The following is a 21,054-nucleotide window of genomic DNA, read 5'->3' on the forward strand; positions in this document are numbered from 1 at the left end:
GAAAGTAAACATATACTTTCCTTGGCCTCAACACCTCAAGCTATCAAAATGAAGCCCATCTCTGACTGAGGAGCAGCACGTGAGGGGTAAAAACACACCTCGAAGTTTGAGAGCCAAAGGAAGACTGACCTGGTTGCAATAATCATCTCTGTGGGGTACTTGGCCTTCAGGATTTTGTCCAACTCAATGGTTGCAGATTCTAAGTGCTGGATGGCAGCAGCCTAAGGGGAAAAAGAGTGTTCAGCTCTGGCATCTTAGCACCGTAACATAGTGTGCCGCCCATTCTCACCCCTTCATTATTTGCTACTAACTCTTTATGAGAACTCAACTGTCTCTCAGGAAATAATCACAATCAAAGAATTCTTGTTGAAGATCCCCATAGATAATCTTAGATCTGTGGTCATTCTAAAAATAAGAGCTGTCTATTGTTTCCTCTCTTTTAAATTATTACTCGAAAACATATGAAGGAGGTACTGTTTGTTCTATGTTTCAAATGAATGAACAATCTCATATTACATGGCTAGTAAATAATAGATCTGGGATTCAAACCCACATCTTTCCAATGCCAGAGTGTCACCTCTTATATAATAATATTAGTAATAATAATAATAGCATCCACTTATATAGTACTTACTATGTGCCAGGCTCTATTCTAAGCTAAAAATACATATATATATATATATATATATATATATATATATATATCATGTAGTCCTTATAACAACCCTATGAGATAAGAATTGTTATTATCCCCATTTCACAGAACAGAAAACTGAGGCACAGAAAAGGGGGAGCTGATAAGTGGCAGAGCCTGGACTCAATTCCAGGTTGTCTGGCTCTTGAGTCTGTACTCTTAACTAGGACTTCTACTCCTCCCTCTCCATCACCTCCTACATTCAAACGTCTACCAAGTCCTGATGATTCTCTCTTCAACGTGTACCAAATATGTCCACTTCTCCTTATCCCTGTTAGCACTTCACCAGTCCAAATCACCATCATCTTTTGTCTAGACAATTACAACATCTCCTATCTTTTCTCCTTGCCTCTAGTCTTTATTCCTTCAATTGTTTCTCCACATACCATGGAACTCCTCTGCTTAAAACCTTCCTATTAGGTGGCAGAACAGAGAGATGGATAGATACGTGATTTTAAAAAATAGACTGAAATATTAATGGTAGAATCTACCATGTAAAATTTCCTGTATGTTTGAAAATTTTCATAATAAAATAAGAAAATAAACCTTCTACAATTCTCATTGCTCTTAGGATAAATGTTCAAACTTCCTACCACGGTTTACCAGGTCCTTCCTGGCTTGGCCCTGATTACTTCTGTAGCCTCATCTTTAGTCACTCTCCCTGCAGACCCCCTCCTTGGCCACTTTGCCTCAGCCATTATGAATGTATTTCAGTTCTGCGACTATTCCATGTTCTCTCCTGCCTTTGGAACAACACACACTGCTTCATCTGTCTGGAACAGGCCTCCTCTTTCTTATTATCCTTGTTAACTCCCTCTGATCCTTAAATCTCTTCTAAAATGGGGCGTCTTCTGAGAAGCTTTCCCTGATTTCCCCCACACTGAGTCAGGCACATCTGCCAGGTGTTCCCACCCCCCTCTACTTCCTTATATACTAACGCTCATACTACTTTGTTAAAACTATTTTTCTACCAGTGCAACTAGACTATGAGCTCCATGACGGCAGGGACTATGTCATTCTTCTTTACCAACTAGCATATAAGAACCGCTCCTACGACAGTCACATGGTAGTTAATCTATAAATATTTTCCATAAATCTTTTGAGTGAATGAATAAGTAAATGGCTGAATGAATTATATCCCCAGTACTTAACACACTGCTTGGTAAATAGCTGCTGACTGACATGTCCCAAGTCCTCAGTTATCTCAGTCTCATCAAGCCCATGGACAATACAAAAGCTGCTCTCTGGGTTTGGCTATTATTTCACTGTGTAATAAAGATGTTGGCCTGAATTACAGCTGGGTGGTAGTTACCTCAAATCGGGGTACATCCATTTCAACTTGTCCTCTTAGCAATGGGGTTTGTCTGGGAGTCTCACGGATCATCACACTCCATCTGAAATAAAGTTAGAAGACAGATATTTAGGGCTCTGTTTCATCATAGGCTGGCTTCAAATGTCAAAAAAGAGCTCAAATGTTTATGCTGTGGAGAAAGATGCGTTGCAGGGGATGCCTAAGCTATCTCAGGCCACCTGATCTCAAGGTATACTACAAGAGGTGTCTCTGCTTCACGACTTCTCCAGGCCAGTGTGATGGAAACAATCCCACCACAGGGTTCTCAGAGAGCAGTGCTTCTCAACCAGAGGTAACTCTCAAGATCACCTGAAGTGCTTTTGTAAAATACACAGACCAGGGCCGCACCCAAGACCTACTGAATAGGAATCGTTGTGGTAGGGCCCAGCTTGGTAACTTGAAAAACCTTCCAAGGATATCCTTATGGGCTTCCATAAATCAAATACTATGTCCCAGAATAGAAAGTCTTTCTTCTCAGAAGACAGGATGGCAATACTTTCTCTTCTCTAGAGCAGAGATAATCTAGGCTAATTGTTTATGAACCTTCATATTTTTGAGTTTCCTTGAGAACCTGATAAAGCTATAGAACAGTTTCTATACTATTCTAGAATAGAATAGAAAGATAGAAACTTTCTCAGGAAAAAAATATGCTTACATAGACTATTAGCTATGCAATTTGAAGGAGGTTCACAGGACCCTTGAAACTTACTCATGAGGCACCTGCTCTAGGATCTTTTAAGTTTGAAGAGGGGCTTCAGTGATGTTTGAAGGATACATGGTAGACCCTGGATTCCTAATAGACAAGGGCCCCTAAACCGCCCTGCACTGAAGCCATAAAGGCAATGAGGCTCTGTGAGGGAGGTTAGAACATTCCTGATTGAGGAGATGAAACTGGGAGTAATGGATGTGGGACTGGGAGAGGCACAACGGCCTGATCTTTTAGCCACTCACCTGTCCAGAATCCTCACACTAGCCTGCTCCACTCTGCTGAGGATGTTCAGAGGCGACTTGTTTTTGTTCCAGAATGCGCCCCAGCCTAGGACACGGGCCAGATCATTGCCGGTTCCAAGAGGGATGACTGCCAGCTGACACTGCAAGAACAAACCAGGCACTCATTCCAGACAGTCCTACCAAGATCCATCCATAAAAGAACCCAGATGGTGCTCTTTGGGAAAGATTGTGGTCTCAAAGCCAGGGGCAATAAGGGACTTCTGATCTTAGGAAGTGTAATAGGAAGATGTTTGAAGTTGAGTGAAATTTTCCCTAAGGTGTTGGGCCCCATTCCTGGCAATACAGAACCTACTCACTAAAGAGAAAAGTTGCTGGAGTACGCCAATATTTATAGCCATGCTTATAAAAGAGAAATATAGCCACAAATTTCTATCTAGGCTTGGCCAAGGAGGTGAGGTGCCTCAGGAGACAAAACTACTGGAATCAGAAGAGCTGGGGGCTACCTAGGTAGAGGCAAGAGAAGTAGAGGAAAGTTTCTGCTACTCTTGAGATTCAGGGAAGAAAAGCAATGGCCTCGGGAGGGATAGGAAATTGAGGGCTGAAAGCTGCCTGAGGCTACTTCTTCTTTGCTTGCTTCTATCCCCTTCAAATCTTCACTTTAGGGCTTGGGGAATAGAACGCTGGTCATTTTTTCTGCTAACTCCCTCATTTCTCCTTTCCACAGATAGACAACCAGAAAATGGTCTAGGTGAGCAGAGTTAGATTGGGAATCTACCAGTCAGGTTGACTATGAAACCAGTGGGAAACATGTATTTTACAGACAAGGATAGTGAAGACCAGGGACTTCTTGGGATGAGTAGCTACACATCACCAGTCTCCCTAGCAACGGCTAAACTGAGTCAGCTAGGGACTCACCCTTTCATGTAATCCGAAGGCATCAATCAGAGATAAGACCCAGCTCACGCTGCCATCTCCACCACAAACCACAATGCGAAAGCGAGCAAAGTTCTTGAACATGCACAGCCTGGAAGGAAGAGGGGGAAAGGGAGTCATTTAATGAACTCCTGGGTTTTACAACTCTTTCCTACAATGTTCCAGGACCCAAGGACTGCTGCTTCTGTACCCTGCTAACAGGCTATACCTACTTTCTTTCCTTTAGCCCCTATCTCTCTGTGTACCTAACATCACAAGCAATGTTCCCACAGGCAATCCTGGAGATGAGAACCTGCCTCAACCCACACTCTTCTGTGCTCAACCTTGCTGTGCAGTCTACTAGTAACCTAGCCAAATCTACTTGTTGAGGCCTGGGAAGAATGCCTTGCATGGTGGCCAGTGGGCTCACAGAAACCAGGGCTGAACATCCAGATGGTTCCCAAATAAAACAGGCCTGTAGTAGAGCTATATCTGCTTGGCCCCAGAAAAAAGAAAGGGTAAGTGACAAGAAAGGTGGACAGAATTATTCATTTGCCTCCTCCTCTGAGGTCAGGAGACATAATTTTACCTCTTCCAACCTGAAAAAGTAGAGCAAATCTGGGCTTGAAAGGATACCTGGGAGAGGGCTAAAAGTCCTTCAACAAGCCAACCCAAAATGCTCTGGAGTTGTCTGTTTGTGTCCTGACTTAAGAAAATAGATCTTTCCTGCCCAGGTACTAGAACTAATTCCAGGAAGCCTATCTTTGTCTAGAAAGTATAGAGGGAGAAGTCCCTTCTATATACCCAACTATATCCTTTACCCCATGCTTACCCCGCTTCAGGTCCACCCTTCGACAGGTCAAACACTTGAGATGGGTTAAGGTATTGCTTGAATTTTCGGAGGAAGACGATCCCTTGATGATCGCCACTTTTGGAGTTGATGAAGATGAGAAGGGGACATGAACAGGCTGATGACCAATCGAGACTCCAGAAGTCTGAAGATACTACTAATTGGCCTGATACATGCACATGACAAACAGAAAAAGAAGGAAAAAAAGAAAAGGGCCATTGAGATGGAAACAAGACATGACTTATCATCAAATTTTGCAAAGATTTTTTTAACCAGTTTTATTGAGGTATAAATGCTATACAATGAACTGTACATATTTAATATGTGCAATTTAATGAGTTTAGACATTTGCAAACACCCATGATACCATCATCACAATCAAGGTAATAGACATATCCAACACCTCCCAGAGTTTCCTTGTGTGCCAGACTCCTGAGACTGAGGAACAGAGGGGAAGTCAGGACAAAACCCAAAGGAGCTTTTATTTTTAAAAATCAGCTGGCCTTTGCCCAGCTATTGCCAGGCAACCAACATTTGCTTAGCAACTACTACCTGCTGCTACTACTGCTGAGCAACTACTACTGCTAAGGGTATAGCTGCTGCCCTCAAGCTGGGGAGACAGACTCATACACAAGAGTACGTTGGAACACAAGGAATAAGGAAATTGGTGCCACAACCAAGGATGAATAAAATGCTGAGTGGAAATTGAGCAAGGGGAAGGTTGAGAGCCCAGGAGGAGGATCAGCACACCAATTAGTCCTCTCTGCCGGGGATACCTCAGTTCTCACAATGAGAAGATACCAGGTCTTTAGCCAGGAGCTAATGACTAAACGTATCAATGTGGGGTGAAGCAGGGAGCTTTAATAACTCCTTTAAGGCTCTGGCAGAGCAATCCAAGTTATCACACCAACTTTCAGGGGAAACAAGACTATCGGGAAATTGTCTGAACAAGAGAGAGGCTTTTAATAATCCCCAACACTTAAGTTCCCCATAGAGAAGTGGAGTTAAAGCAGTCTAAACTGCCAAAGCATGTCAGCTTGTGCTGAGTCTTAAAGTCTGTTGGCAGGGAGACAAGCAGTGAGCAATGGCCCCCTAGGAGATGCTAGACAAATTGTGAGCCCCTAAACCTTGTGAGCTTGTGGCTTGCCAGGATGTCCCAGCAAAAATAAATGCAAAGGGCAAAAGGTATGTGGTTTGCTCCTGAATGGTGTGGGTCAAGGGAGGGAGGTGGGTTGAAATGTCCCATTTGTTGTAGCCTGAGTGAAAGGGAGCCTGAAGGAAGACCGCTTACTTGAGCAGATTTCATGGCTGTTTTGCCTGGAAAAATCTAAAGCAGGCTTCCTCTATGGGCCAATTTCTACTCATTGGTCATTAAAGCTTGAAGGCATCCTAAGCCAGCTAGCCAGTGATGCACCAAATCTTCAGGGCTTGCCAGGACTCAGAGCTACAATGGGAGCCTGCTGTGTCCCTTCCGTAGCATTGCTTGGAAGTAGTTACTCTCCCTGAACACATTAACCAAAAGTAGTACCCTTTTCAACATTTTTTTTTTTACAAAAGGTAATATGTTAACACAATGGTAGTTAAGACACATTAATTAATTCATTCAACAAATACGTATTGAGGGCATTCTCTGTGCCTGTCCTTGTTATGTTCTGAGAACACAGTGGTGGACAAGATAGAAACAATCTCTGCTCTTGTGGAATTTATATTCTAATGGAGGCAGGAAGACTATAATAAATAAATAAATACAATAATATGATATGAAGAAAAATAAAGCAGGGAAAGGGGACAGAGACTGAAGGGGATGTTATTTTAGGGTGGTCAGGGACAGCTTCTCTGGGGAGGTGACGTTTGAGGTGAGATTTGAATGAAGTGAGGAAGTGAACTGTACAGATATCTTGGGGAAGAGTTTTTTGGGGCAGGAGGAAGAATAAGTGCTGGGACCCAAAGAAGGGAGGCTGTCCGGGGTGTCTGAGGACCAGTGAAGAGAATAATATGTCTGTTGTGGAGTGAGGGAGAGTGGCAGAAGATGGAGTCAGAGAGATGGCAGGGACGAGATAAATGAGAAGATGTTAGAGGAAGCAGTTCAAAAATTAGGGTGAGGGGGCCGGCCCCATGGCTGAGTGGTTAAGTTCGTGCGTTCTGCTTCAGGGGCCCAGGGTTTCGACGGTTTGGAACATGGGCGCGGACATGTCACCGCTCATCAGGCCATGTTGAGGCGGCGTCCCCAATGCCACAACTAGAAGGATCCGCAACTAAAATATACAACTATGTACTTGGGGGATTTGGGGAGACAAAGCAAAAAAAAAATGATTGGCAACAGTCATCAGCTCATTAGCTCAGGTGCCAATCTTTAAGAAAAAATAAATTAGGGTGAGACTGTTCAGTATGGAATTGAAACATTAGGTAGGGGTCAGGCCATAAGATATATGAAGAAAATAGTCAAAAGGTGGTATCTTTTTACGTGCTTGCTCCCCTCCCAACCGACAATGCGGGCCCCAACTCATGGCCTGGCCCTCGTCTTATGCCTCCTTTGTTTCAGAACTCGATTCTGCTCTGCTTCACTTCCTTACTCAGCAACCTCCTGTTGACACCCTGTAGGTGAGCATGCGACTTTGAGTATGTAGCCCAATTAAAAGATTCATGGAAACGGCTTTCTGCCAACATCTGGTGGACCTGTGAGGTTTGCTTGGAAGCAAGGACTCCCCCTGCCAGAGGTCCTGGAATAGACCTGTCCATGCCCTTAATGTTTTTTTAACAGTGTCAAAGGCCCTTTGGGTTAGTCCCTTTCTAAAGGTGAGGGAGCAGTAGCAGTGAGACCAACTACTGTGAGCTATCTGGGCTCCAGTTTCCTTTCCTGGCTGCCCTCCAGGTTTATTCACTAACCTAGAGCAAACATCTTCACTGCTTTGGGTATCTGCAAAATGGGCTATTCAAAAAACTAACTTGTTTCCCAGTGTTAGATAAAAATAAACTAGGTGTTACGCTGATGAGAAAAGGAAATGTAAATTGGCTCTTAAAGGTGAGCAAACTTAGTCGAAATAAGAAAGATACTAATTAAAACTAGACCATGGTACCATTTTTTCTTGTCTAGAAGATTGGCAAAAACAGAAAAAAATAGATAACACATTTGATTGAGGAGGCCATGGGGAAATATGCACTCTCATACACTGAGGATGGAAGTGCAAAGTGACAGAAGCCCTATAGTGGGCAATTTGACAGTATCTATGAAAATTATGAAGGCATATGCATTTTGACCCAGTAATTACACTGCTGGGAATTTCTCCTATAGATGTATATGTAAAATCATACGTATGAGGTTGTTCATTGCAGCACTGTTTGTAAAAGCAAAAGACTGAAAACTACCAAATTATCCAACAATAGGCGACTGGTTAAATGAATTATGGTATATCTATATAATGGGATATTTTTTAGCTGTAAAAAAGAGTGAGGAAGCACTCTATTGTTGACACAAAAAGATATCCAAAATATGCTGAGAAGGCGGGAAAAAAAAGCAAAGTGCAGGACAATGTGTACAGTGTTAAAAAGAGGAGGGATAAGAATATATATTTATATATCCTAGTATACAGATGAAGAAATACTAGAAGGTATTCGATAAACGGCAGTAGTCAACTGTTTGTGAGTGGGGATAGGGTGGGGCTGTAGGAGATTAAGAAGATCAGAGAAAAGATAGCAGAAAGCTTTTTTAAATAAATACTGTGGGCCTATGTGTGTTTCTATTTTTTTTTTAAATTTGAACCATGTGAATATGTTAACTAGTCAGGAATTGAATTAATAAATAGGGAAAATTATGCTAATGCTATCTGTAAGTTAAGGAGCCATGAGGATGTAGCTGAAATAATTTCTAGATCTATTTGGAAGCTTGGAGCGTGGGCTGCTTTCTGCAGTGTAGTTCTACAACAAAATGCAGCTGTGTGCCACAGCTCGTTGTCCTTTAGGTGTATTCACTGACCTAGAACAAACATCCAACTTCTTTGGGTGTTCATTTATTCACATGTATAATAGCATCATGTTGCAATGATAAATAAAATAAACCAGGGTGGGGAGAAAGCTGCTGGATAAAAAGAAAATTCTGTCATTAAGGCAACTTGAACTTCAGTGTCAAACCTAATTTTGTCACAGATGAGAAGACTAGGGGAAGCAGTGCTGGCAGAAGCCATTCCCAGGAGAATACAAGGGCAGCCCCATCTAGCATTTCCCCCAGAATCAGAGAACATCTGAATTTGAGTAGGGCCAAGTTTGTCAAGAGAATCTTATCAACAAGGTGACAAAAATGGGTGGCATTGTGGGCTGGAATGTAGCAATATTAGGCAGATTTATAACCAGATAAGTAATCGTGCCCACAAGGTTGTTTTCAATAGGCTGGTGTTACCTGTACGGGAGTGTCCTGTACCATGCAATTATTTTAATCAATTCAAATGGAAACATAGAAGGCTAGCTTGTCAACTTTGAAGCACCTAAAGCTGGAAGGAGAGCTACCGGATGACAGAATCGAGATTGAAAAAGGACCTCAGTGGGCAGATGGGCCAAAGTCAACAAGATGAAAAGAGGATAAATGTGAAGCTTGGCCTTTAGGCTCAAGGACATAAATTGCAGCCGAACAGGACAATAGGAACTTGGCTTGGCAGCATCAAGTGTGAAAGGGGCTTAGGGGATTTAGTTGACTTTAAGCTCCAGATGAGTCAACAGCCTGAAAGAGCCTTTCAAAAAAAGCTCATGCTTCTTTGAGCTGCATTAATATAGCCACAGTGCCCAAAACTAGGGAGTCAACAGTCCCCCTCGAATTTGTTCAGTTCATACCACAGAAATGCTGCATAAGGTTGGCTTACTGTTCCCTCTCCTGTATTTTAAAATCCTCTTTTACAGATATTAACTCATTTAACCCTCATAACGCACCTGGTACAACTATTATTCCTATTGGCAGAAAACAAATGATAGATGAGGCACAGAGAGGTTAAGTAACTTGTCCAAAGTCACACAGCATCAGCATCATCATCTGGGGATTTGTTAGAAACGCAAATTCTTGTGCCCTAACCAGGGCACTGATTCTGTTGAATCAAAAGTTCTAGGGGGTAGGGCCTAAAAATCTGTGTTTTAACAAGTCTTCCAGATGATTCTGATGCATTCTTACATTTGTCAACCACTGCAATACACTATTTTGCTTTCATATGAATCAGGGATGTTGTCTTAGTCATCTCTTATTCTCTAGATTGCTCATCACTGAGCCTTACATATAGGCAGTATTCAGTAAATGTATTAATGAATTCATATAACAAATCTTGACTATGCATATACCATGTACCCAGGTCTGAGTTAAGTGCTAGGGGTACAGAGAGTTCACAGTCTGGAATAGGAGACAGACATGTGATGAGCTATAATATGGTGTGTTAGGTGCTCTGAGATATGTGTTCTAGGTTTATAGCAAAGTAAGTAAGTAATTTGTCTGGGGAAGTGGGGAGGGGCAATTACAGAAGCCTTCAAATAAGAGATAATGTTTCATTTTGTTCTCACCCTATAGGATGAGAGAAGGAATTTACCAAGCAGACTGGGCAGGAAAAAGGGGTAATTAGAAGGCATTCTCAGAAATTAGATTCTGTGGACTTAATAAATGAATGAGTTAATGGATGAGTGCTATTCAACAATGGCAAGTGCTTCCTTGGAAAGTCATCAGCTGGATGACTCCACTCTGGATGCTGGAGAAGGGATTTCCTAGCTTGGCCAGAGGGCTTGGACCAGATCATCTTTAAGGACCTTATCATCTCCAAGATGAGGTGGGACATCCCAACAGGGAAACTATCCATTAAACAGCATATTTGCCTAGGCCAAGAAGCCAGAAAGAGTCAAGAAGATAGGAAGGTCTTAGAAAACTTTCCTAAGAAATCACAGGGCAAGTAATGCACGATAGAAAGGAAGGGCTCGCAAAAGTGAGATTCAATTGGATCAAGATTGCAGATGATTAGGAGGAAAGGCTAAAAGCTAACTCATGGCACATTCGATGAGACACTACACAAAAAGAATGGCTTAGCTCAGGTGCTTCTGAGCAATAATGTTATGTCATTGGTAGAAAGCAAAAGAAAGGAGCAGTGCCATTAGTTGACAATCTATAACAAGAATAAGAAGTGATATAGGATAGGAGAAGGTAAACTGAAAACAAAAAACAAAATTCCACAAGGACAGGAAGCACAAGAACTTGTCCAATTACAAAGGAGAGGTGGCAGACCCTTAACACCTATTTGGGTTGATTTGTGAGATGCTGAGGTAGGCATCCTTCAGTTTACTCAAAGACATCTTCCCCCTGAGGGGGTGAGAAAAGTCTCAGATTTAAGACTAGGTTGACTTTCATTAGTAGTCTGAGTTTGCTCGACTGACTAGCTTGCTGCTTTTCCTCTTCTACCAACCCCATCTTCCCCCTAGTCCCTTCCTTCGCCTATCCAGTCAAGAACCTCTTATTTACCACGTCATCAATCTCATCATCTCTTTAGTCAACTATCTGGTAGGTAGCTATATGTGGATAAATATTTGAGTATATCTGAGTATAATATATGTATGCATCCGTGAGTGAGGTTAGCTTTGTGTCTGTGCATGTCATTATGGGGACATATGAGTATGCTTGCCTGCAGAAACCTATGTGATGGCTCATTCCATGTACCAATGTCTGTATCTGTGTTAGGGTTGCAAAATGAACTGGAAGAGACTAGAGTGGCTCTGAGTGTGTGTACATATGTGCACACATGTACACATGTGCTATGTCTAATTCTAAAACCACGTTTTAACAGCTAGAGGAGTCATCATCTCCTTCTGTTCTCTGAGAAAGGAAACTTTATATTCTTCTTTTTTTCCTTTCTTTGCTTCCAGCTAACACTGGCAATGAAGTGGGCAGCAAGCATCCATTTGGGAATAATTTTTAAGTCAATGAAATGTTGGTTCTCAAATCACTTCTGGACCAGTGAACATCTCATATGTCAGAGATGGATACATTAGCATACTAGCAAAATATAGATTAAACATTCCAAGAAGTGTTTGAACTTTCCTCCAGTAAGTGAAACTGGTCATAAACAGAGTGAAGCTAACACAAACTGAAATTAGCAGGCATTGTATCTCTTCACTGGCTTAGTGAAACGGTAGCATGTCAGTTGGTAAACATATTAGATCTCTAAATTTCTTACTGTTAGTGAAATAGGCCAGGTCTTTTTAGCTGTGCTATGTGATTTTGATCTTGACAGCTCTCATTCTTTAATAATGAATAATGGGAGAAGAAAATGAACAACTCAATGGTAGAAAGGAGAGTCTCAGAAGAAGCAAAGAAAAAGTGGAGAAGGAGATATGAACTAAAAAAGGCATCATTAGCAAGTGCTAAAGAGCGAATTATCCCTGTGGGGGTCTACAGTTTTCATTACGCTAGAAGACTTGGGATTTAGTTCTGTGGTCCTTTTGGGTCTATGTTTCTGGATAGTTAGGCCCTTTACATATTATCACTTATCCTCACAATGTACAGTATCATTCTCATTTATAGATGGGGAAAGTAACGCTCAGAGAATGTAAGTGACTTACCCAAGGTCACCAAGCTGGTAAGTAACTAAAATTCATGGTTTCCTAGACCTTGTTTTTTCCCTTACACGATGCTGCCTCCATGTCTTATCCATTCTTAAAAAACAAACACAAAACTAAACAATATGTCTCTCTCCTTTGCCCCTGCTTCCTCTTTTCTAATATCTCTAGACCTCCTCATAGCAGACTCCATACAAAGTTTACTCTTACTGCATTGATTTTATTACTACCTCCTTTCTGTGCAACCTCCTACATACAATTGGTTGACACTCCTAACATTTTCTGATCTCCAAGTATCTCTATCACTCCTTTTGTGCTTATCATATGCTACTTTAATTTGTCTTGTCATATTATATCCATATCCTGGGTCCACAATAACCATAAGTTCTGGCAATGCTCTTGGATCTTTCTGTAACCTTCAAACACCTTATGAATAGAGTTCTCAATAAATCACTGCTGTCCAAGAATTGACAAAGCATCAATGGAGTGTATCGGGGCAATGATCATGTTAGTTTCAGATTTGGTGGCAACCTTGGTGTTAGTTTCTATTCTAAAAGTAACATGACTTGGGTCTTCATGCAGTAAACAAACATTTCATAGATTATCTAGCGTCTGAAAATCAAGAAAAAGCTGAAATTAATTCTGATCATTCAGAAACAATTGTGACAGAGGCTACAGAGAACATGCCCACATACATATACACCATAAACATCAACATTCACCATCCCAAAGCTCTAATGAGAAAGATGAGCTCTCTCTACACAGATGCAGACTCCTACTTCCCAGAAATGTTGATTGTGGAGGAGAATAATTTAATCACAGTCCTTTTCTCCAGTCTTTGCACCTTCCCCCCCTCCTCAGTGTATTTGTGAGGTTACAGTTTAGCAACTCACCATCTCCTTTAGGGTCGCTGAGGGCAGTGGGAGGAATGACTGATGTTCGATGACTTCCAAAGCAGCATTCCTTGGAAAACCGTCTTCGGCAGTCATCATGCACCTGAAACGACAGAGAAGAAAAGAGAAAAAAAGGAGGGGAGAGAGAAAAGGATAACATTGGTTAGTCTTGGGTTCCAATTCCAAGACTTGAGTACTCAGTGTTCAAATCTCCCTTTCTGAGATTTGATGCCATACACATCCCCCTTACTCAAACTGGACACACTCTCTCCACCTTGAGCCTACACCATCCCTGAGTGCGGTCTCTGAACTCTGTTCCTTTCAAAGGTGGTTTTCAGAAGATACTCATCACAGGCACTGAGAAGACACCAGTCCTAAGGCACAATCTTAGTGGCCTACAGAACAGAGAATTTACTTGCAGTAGAAGAGTGCTAATCCTCATAACATGCTATTTTATACTTCAGTCCTTACAAGAATTGTGTGTGGTAGGGAAGACGTTGAGTTCATTTTAGAAATGAGGATATCAAAGCTCAGAGAAGTAAGAGATCTTGCTCAAGGTCAAACAGCTAGGAAGTGACAGAGCTGAGACTCTGCTGCCTTCTCCACTAGTGGCCATTCTTCCCAGATTTCTGACATCCTCAAACAACACTTCCTGGACAAGTACGCAGTTTTTAAAGGACATGAACCTTGCCTAACTATGCAAAAGCAATTAAAAGAGAGCCAGAGGACAACCAGAGCCTTCTTTTTTTTTATTGAGTTGTAATTGACATACAACATTATGTTAGTTTCAGGTGTACAACATAATAATTCTACATTTCTATATATTGCAAAGTGATCACCACAATAAGACTAGTTAACATTTGTCACCATACATAGTTACAATATATAGTTATATGATAGTTCTTGTGATGAGCACTTTTAAGATTTACTCTCTTGGCAACTTTCAAATATGCCATAGAGTATTATCAACTACAGTCACCATGCTGTATATTACATACCCAGGACTTATTTATTTTATAACTGGAAGCTGGTATATTTGGACCCTCTTCATTCATTTTGCCCACTCTCACCCCCCACCTCTGGCAATCACCAATCTGTTCTCTGTATCTATGAGCTCAGTTTTTTTTTTAATAAGTAAGATCGTATGGTATTTGTCTTTCTCTGTCCGACTTAGTTCACTTAGCATAATGCCCTCAAGGTCCATCCATGTTGTCACAAATGGCAAGATTTCTTTTTTTATGGCTGAATAATACTGTGTTGTGTATACATATATACACCACATTTTCTTTATCCATTCATCCATTAGTGGAAACTTGGGTTGTTTCCATATCTTGGCTATTGCAAACAATGCTGCAATGAACATGAGGGTGCATATATCTTTTCTAGTTAGTGTTTTCATTTTATTCAGATAAATACCCAGAAGTGGAATTGCTGAATCACATGGTAGTTCTATTTTTAATTTTTTTTATCCATATTGGCTGTACCAACTTACATTCCCTCCAACATGCACAGGGGTTCCCTTTTCAACATATCCTCACCAACACTTGTTATTTCTTGTTTTTGGTAATAGCCATTCTAACATGTGTGAGGTGATATCTCATTGTGGTTTTGATTTGCATTTCCCTGATGATTAGTGACATGAAGCACCTTTTCACGTACCTGTTGGCCATTTGTATGTCTTCATTAGAAAAATATCTATTCAGATCCTCTCCCCTTTTTTTAATTGGATTGTTTGGGTTTTTGCTATTGAGTTGTATGAGTTCTTTATATATTTTTGATATTAACCCCTCATCAGATATATGATTTACAAATAATTTTCCCCATTCAGTAGGTTGCCTTTTCATTTTGCTAATGAATTCCTTTGCTGTGCAGAAGATTTTAGTTTGATGTAGTCCACTTGTTTATTTTTGCTTTTGCTGCCTTTGCTTGTACTGTCAAATTCAAAAAATCATCACCAAGACTGATGTCAAGAAACTTACTGCCTATGTTTTCTTCTAGGAGTTTTATGGTTTCAGGTCTTACACTCAAGTCTTTAATTCGTTTTGAGTTAATTTTTGCATATGGTGTAAGATAGTGGTCAAATTTCATTCTTTCACATGTGGCTATCCAGTTTTCCCAGCATCATTTATTGAAGAGACTGTTCTTTCTGCATTGTATATTCTTGGCTTGTCATAAATTAATTGACCATATATGCATGGGTTTATTTCTGGGCTCTCTATTCTGTTTCATTGATCTAAGCGTCTGTTTTTATACCAACACCATACTGTCCTGATGACTATGGCTTTGTAATATAGTTTGACATTAGGGAGTGTGATGCCTCCAGCTTCCTTCTTATTTCTTAAGCTTTAGCTATTCAAGGTCTTTTGTGGTTCCACACAAATTTTAGGATTGTTTGTTCTACTTCTGTAAAAAATGCCATTGGAATTTTGACAGGGATTGCATTGAATCTGTAGATTGTTTTGGGTAGAATGCACATTTTAACAATATTCATTCTCCAATCCATGAGCATGGAATAATTTTCCAATTACTTTTGTCATCTTCAATTTCTTTCATCAATGTCTTATAGTTTTCAGTGTACCAGTCTTTCACTTCCTTGGTTAAATTTATTCATCAGTATTTTTTTCTATTTTATGCAATTGTAAATGGGATTGTTTTCTTTTTTTGTTTAAAGATTCTATTTTTTCCTTTTTCTCCCCAAAGCCCCCTGGTACATAGTTGTATATTCTTCGTTGTGGGTCCTTCTACTTGTGGTATGTGGGATGCTGCCTTAGCGTGGTTTGATGAGCAGTGCCATGTCCGTGCCCAGGATTCGAACCAACGAAACACTGGGCTGCGTGCAGCAGAGTACGCGAACTTAACCACTCAGTCACGGGGCCAGCCACGGGGCCAGCCCCGGGATTGTTTTCTTAATTTCTCTTTTTGATAGTCTGTTATTAGTGTCTAAAAATGAAACAGATTTTTTGTATATGATTTTGAATCCTCTGACTGTATTGACTTTGTTTATTAGTTCTAACAGTTTTTTGGTGGATGTCTTTAGGGTTTTCTATATATAATATCATGTCGTCTGTAAATAGTGACAGTTTTACTCCTTCCTTTCTGATTTGGATGCCTTGTATTTCTTTTTCTTGCCTAATTTCTCTGGCTAGGACTTCTAATACTCTGTTGAATAAAAGTGGTAAGAGTGGGCATCCTAGTATTGTTCCTGATCTTAGAGTAATAGCTTTCAGCTTTTCACCATTGAGTATGGTGCTAGTTGTGGGCTTGTCATATATGGCCTTTATTATATTTAGGTACTTTCGCTCTATACCCACTTTGTTGAGTTTTTATCACAAATGGATATTGAATTTTGTCAAATGCATTTTCTATGTTTATTGAAATGATCCTATGGTTTTTATCTTTCATTTTGTTAGTGTATTGTATCACATTGATTGACTTGTGGATAATGAACCATCCTTGCATCCTTGGAATAAATCTCACTTGAACATGGTGTATGATCCTTTTAATGTATTATTGAATTTGGTTTGCTAATATTTTGTTGAGAATTTTTGCATCTATGTTCATCAGGGATATTGGTCTGCAATTTTCTTTCCTTGTAGTGTCCTTGTGTGGTTTTGGTATCAGGGTAATGTTGGCCTCGTAAAATGAGTTTGGAAGTATTCCTTCCACTTCAATTTTTGGAAGAGTTTGAGAAGGATTGGTATTAATTCTTCTTTGACTGCTTGATGGACTTCAACAGTGAAGCCACCTGGTGCTGGACTTTTGTTTGTTGGAAGGTTTTTGACTATTGACTCAATTTCCCTACTAGTAATTGGTCTGTTCAGACTTTCTATTTCTTTGTGATTCAGTCTTTGTAGGTTATGTCTTTCCAGGAACTTATCCATTTTTCTAGGTTGTCCAATTTGTTGGCATATAATTGTTTACAGTCTCTTATGATCCTTTCTGTTTCTGTGGTATCAGTTGCAATGTCTCCTCTTTCATTTGTGATTTTATCTACTTGAGTCCTCTTTTTTTTTGCTTGGTTAGTCTAACTAAAGGCTTTTCAATTTTGTTTATCTTTTCAAAAAAACAGGTTTAGTTTTATTGATCTTTTCTATTGTCCTTTTAGTCTCTGTTTCATTTATTTTCACTCTGGTCTTTGTTATTTCATTCCTTCTACTAACTTTGGCCTCCATTTGTTCTTCTTTTTATAGTTCCTTGAGTTAGGTTGTTTATTTGAGATGTCTCTTGTTTCTTGATGTAGGCGTTTATCGCTACAAACTTCCCTCTCAGAACTGCTTTTGCTGCATCCCGTAAGTTTTGATATATTGCATTTCCATTTTCATTTGTCTCACTGTATTTTTTGATTTCTTTGTTGATCCATTGGTTGTTCAGTAGCATGTTGTTTAATCTCCACATATCTGTGCATTTTCCAGTTTTCTTCCTGTAATTGATTTCTAGTTTCATATTATTGTGATTGAAAAAGATGCTTGATATGACTTCAATCTTTTAAAATGTATTAATATTTGTTTGTTGCCTAACATATTACTTATCCTGGAGAATGTTCCATGTGCACTTGAGAAGAATGTGTATTCTGTTGCTTTTGGATGGAATGTTCTGTAAATGTCTGTTAAGTCCATCTGGTCTAATGTGTCATTTAAGGCCAATGTTTCCTTACTGACTTTCTGTCTGGATTATCTATCCACTGATGAAAGTGGGGTATTAAAGTTCCCTACTATTATCATATTGTTGTGTATTCCTCCCTTCAGGTCTATTAGTATTTGCTTTATATATTTAGGTGTTCCTATGTGGAGTGCATAAATATTTACAAATATTATATTCTCTTGTAGGATCATTCCCTTTTCATTATGTAATGACTGTGTCACTTACTACAGTCTTTGTTTTAAATCGATTTTGTCTGATATAAGCATAGCTACCTCAGTTTTTTTTTTTTGGTTTCCATTTGTATGGAATATCTTCTTCCATTCTTTCACTTTCAGTCTGTGTGCATCCTTATACAGTCACGCATCAATTAACAACAGGGATACATCCCGAGAAATGCATTGTTAGGTGATTTTGTTGTTGTACAAAAATCATAGAGTGTATTTACACAAACTTAGATGGTATAGCATACTACATACCTAGGCTACATGGTATAGCCTATTGCTCCTAGGCTACAAATTTGTACAGCGTGTTACTGTACTGAATACTCTAGGCAATGTAACACAATGCTAAGTATTTGTGTATTTAAACATATCTAAACAGAAAAGTTACAGTAAAAATATGGTATAAAAGATAAAAAATGATACACCTGTATAGGGCACTTAACATGAATGGAGCTTGCAGGACTGGAAGTTGCTTTGGGTGAGTCAGTGAGTTTGTGATGAGTGAATGTGAAGGCCTAGGACATTACTGTACATTATTGTAGACTTTATAAACACTGTACCCATAGGCTACACTAAATTTATAAAAAATATTTTTCTTTCTTCAATAATGAATTAACCTTAGCTTACTATCACATTTTTACTTTAGAAACTTTTTAATTTTTTAAAAATGTTTTGACTCTTTTGTAGTAACGCTTAGCTTAAAACACAAACACATTGTACAGCTGTACAAAAATATTTTCTTTCTTTATATCTTTATTATATAAGCTTTTTTATATTTTTAAAATTAATTTCTTTTTGCTTTTTAAACTTTTTTATTAAAAACTAAGAGACAAACACACACTACATCCTAGGCCTACATGGGGTCAGGATCATCAATATCACTGTCTTCCACTTCCACATCTTGTCCCCCTGGAAGGTCTTCAGGAGAAATAACATGCATAGAGCTGTCATCTCCTATGTTAACAATGCTGCACTCTTCTGGAATACCTCCTGAAGGACCTGCTTGACACTCTTGAGGAAGTGTCACTCTTTTCAGAAATATGTCCATGGTGGTTTGCTTTGTATGTTTCTTTTTTCATAATAGATTTGCTTGTAAGCAGATAATGCACCATGAACATTCCTCTCTATTAATGAAAACCTTTCAGCATTGGGGACCACGTTTTCAAACTTTTTAAGGAGCTTGTTGAGGTCTGCAAAAGCTTCTGCTAAACCCTTCATTGTGATTTTTCTTGTAGGTTCTTCTTTTTCTGTTCCTGAAGTTTCCTTTTCTCTTCCCCTACAATTTCCTTTTCTCCTGCCTCTTCTTCAACTTTGCATTCCTGTTCCAGTTCCAACAACTCCTCATTAGTCAATTCCACAGAAACCACCTGTAGGAGTTCCTCAATGTCATCCTCATCCACACCCGAGTTAAAGATTTTTGCCATCTACCACAGCCTTGTTGATTTTTTGCAACCTCCTCATTCTTGGCAAGCCCTTTGAAGTCATGGATGAACCTCTTGAGTATCTTCTTCCAAATGCCATACATACAGTCTTTGGTGACATCACCCCAAGGCCAAGCAAGGTTCTCAATGCAGTCATAGATATTGTTATACTTCCAGAGTTGCATCAGTGTCTTCTTGGTGTCTTCCTCAGTTGCAGCAATAACCAGAGCAAAAGTCCTTCTCAGGTAGTAGGCCTTAAAAGCTGCCGCAACTCCTTGATCCATTGTTTGGAGGGAGAAACACGATTTTGATATTGGGTGAAGATCATCAATTAAAGGAAAACGTCTGGGAGCATTAACAACAATAAGCAAAATCTTGAAAGTTACGTCAGTCTCCAAGCAGCAGTTCTCTATTTCATTGGTATGGCAATACAGGAGGGCATCTTGGAAGAGGAGCTGTGTCATCCCTGACTTCTTATTGCTCCTGTAGTACACTGGAAGTGTGTGCTTATTGATATGCTTGAAGGCCATGAGATTCTCACTGTGCCAGATCACAAAGAGTTTCCATTTGTAGCCTGCAACATTGCACCCAAGCAAAATTGTTATCTTCTCCTTAAAAGCCTTGAAACTTGGCATTGACTTGGCCTCCTTATAGATGAAAGTCATTTCAGGCATCTGTTTCCAGAATAGGGAGGTTTTATCTATGTTGAATATTTGCTCTGGCAAGTAATTTTCCTCACAATCAGCTTTTCTAGAGTTTCCAAAAATTTTTCAGCTGACTTCACATCAGCACTTGCAAACTTACCACTCACTTTCCCATTATGTAATGAATAATGATTCTCAAATTGTTTAAACTACCCAGAGCTAGCAGTAAATTCAACATTATAGTCAGGTCCAGTCTTTTCTTTCAACATTTCAATAAACTTTTTGCTTTGGCCATTATCATCATGGTGCTGAGATTGATATGTTTCTGTGTCTGGTCTTTAATCCAGGTCATTAGAAATTTCTCCACATCTAGAGAAGGGAACCCTTGTTCACTGCTGGTGGGAGTGCAAACTGGTGCAACCACTATGGAAAGCAGTATGGAGTATCCTCAGAAAATTAAGGATAGATCTACCATATGATCCAGCTATGCCACTGCTGGCTATTTATCCAAAGAAGTTGAAAACACAAAGGCATAAAGATACCTGCACCCCTATGTTCATTGCAGCATTATACACAATAGCCAAGACTTGGAAACAACCTAGGTGACCATCAAGGGACGAATGGATAAAGAAGATGTGGTATTTATACACAATGGACTACTACTCAGCCATAAGAAATGATGAAATTCGGCCATTTGTGACAACATGGATGGACCTTGAGGGTATTATGCTGAGTGAAATAAGTCAGAGGGAGAAAGTCAAATACCATATGATCTCAATCACAAGTGGAAGATAAAAACAACGACAAACAAACACATAGCATTGGAGATTGGATTGGTGGTTACCCTAGGGGAAGGGGGGAGGAGGGAGGGCAAAAGTGGTGATTAAGCTCACATGTGAGGGGATGG

General features: G+C 39.8%; 1 protein-coding gene across 1 annotated transcript in view; it reads right to left on the reverse strand.

Moving 5' to 3' along the window:
• DGKK (diacylglycerol kinase kappa) overlaps positions 1 to 21,054 on the reverse strand; it is a 115,752-nt gene that overhangs the window by 25,458 nt on the left and 69,240 nt on the right. The window contains exons 8-13 of the mRNA XM_070604380.1: positions 13,221 to 13,323; positions 4,741 to 4,924; positions 3,912 to 4,020; positions 2,997 to 3,136; positions 2,007 to 2,088; positions 130 to 221 (exon numbers count right to left, since the gene is read on the reverse strand). Coding sequence (XP_070460481.1) covers positions 130 to 221; positions 2,007 to 2,088; positions 2,997 to 3,136; positions 3,912 to 4,020; positions 4,741 to 4,924; positions 13,221 to 13,323 — 710 coding nt within the window. The remainder of the gene's footprint in view (positions 1 to 129; positions 222 to 2,006; positions 2,089 to 2,996; positions 3,137 to 3,911; positions 4,021 to 4,740; positions 4,925 to 13,220; positions 13,324 to 21,054) is intronic.

Source organism: Equus przewalskii, chromosome X (genome assembly GCF_037783145.1).
Source record: "Equus przewalskii isolate Varuska chromosome X, EquPr2, whole genome shotgun sequence".
In the NCBI taxonomy this organism is placed as follows: domain Eukaryota; kingdom Metazoa; phylum Chordata; class Mammalia; order Perissodactyla; family Equidae; genus Equus; species Equus przewalskii.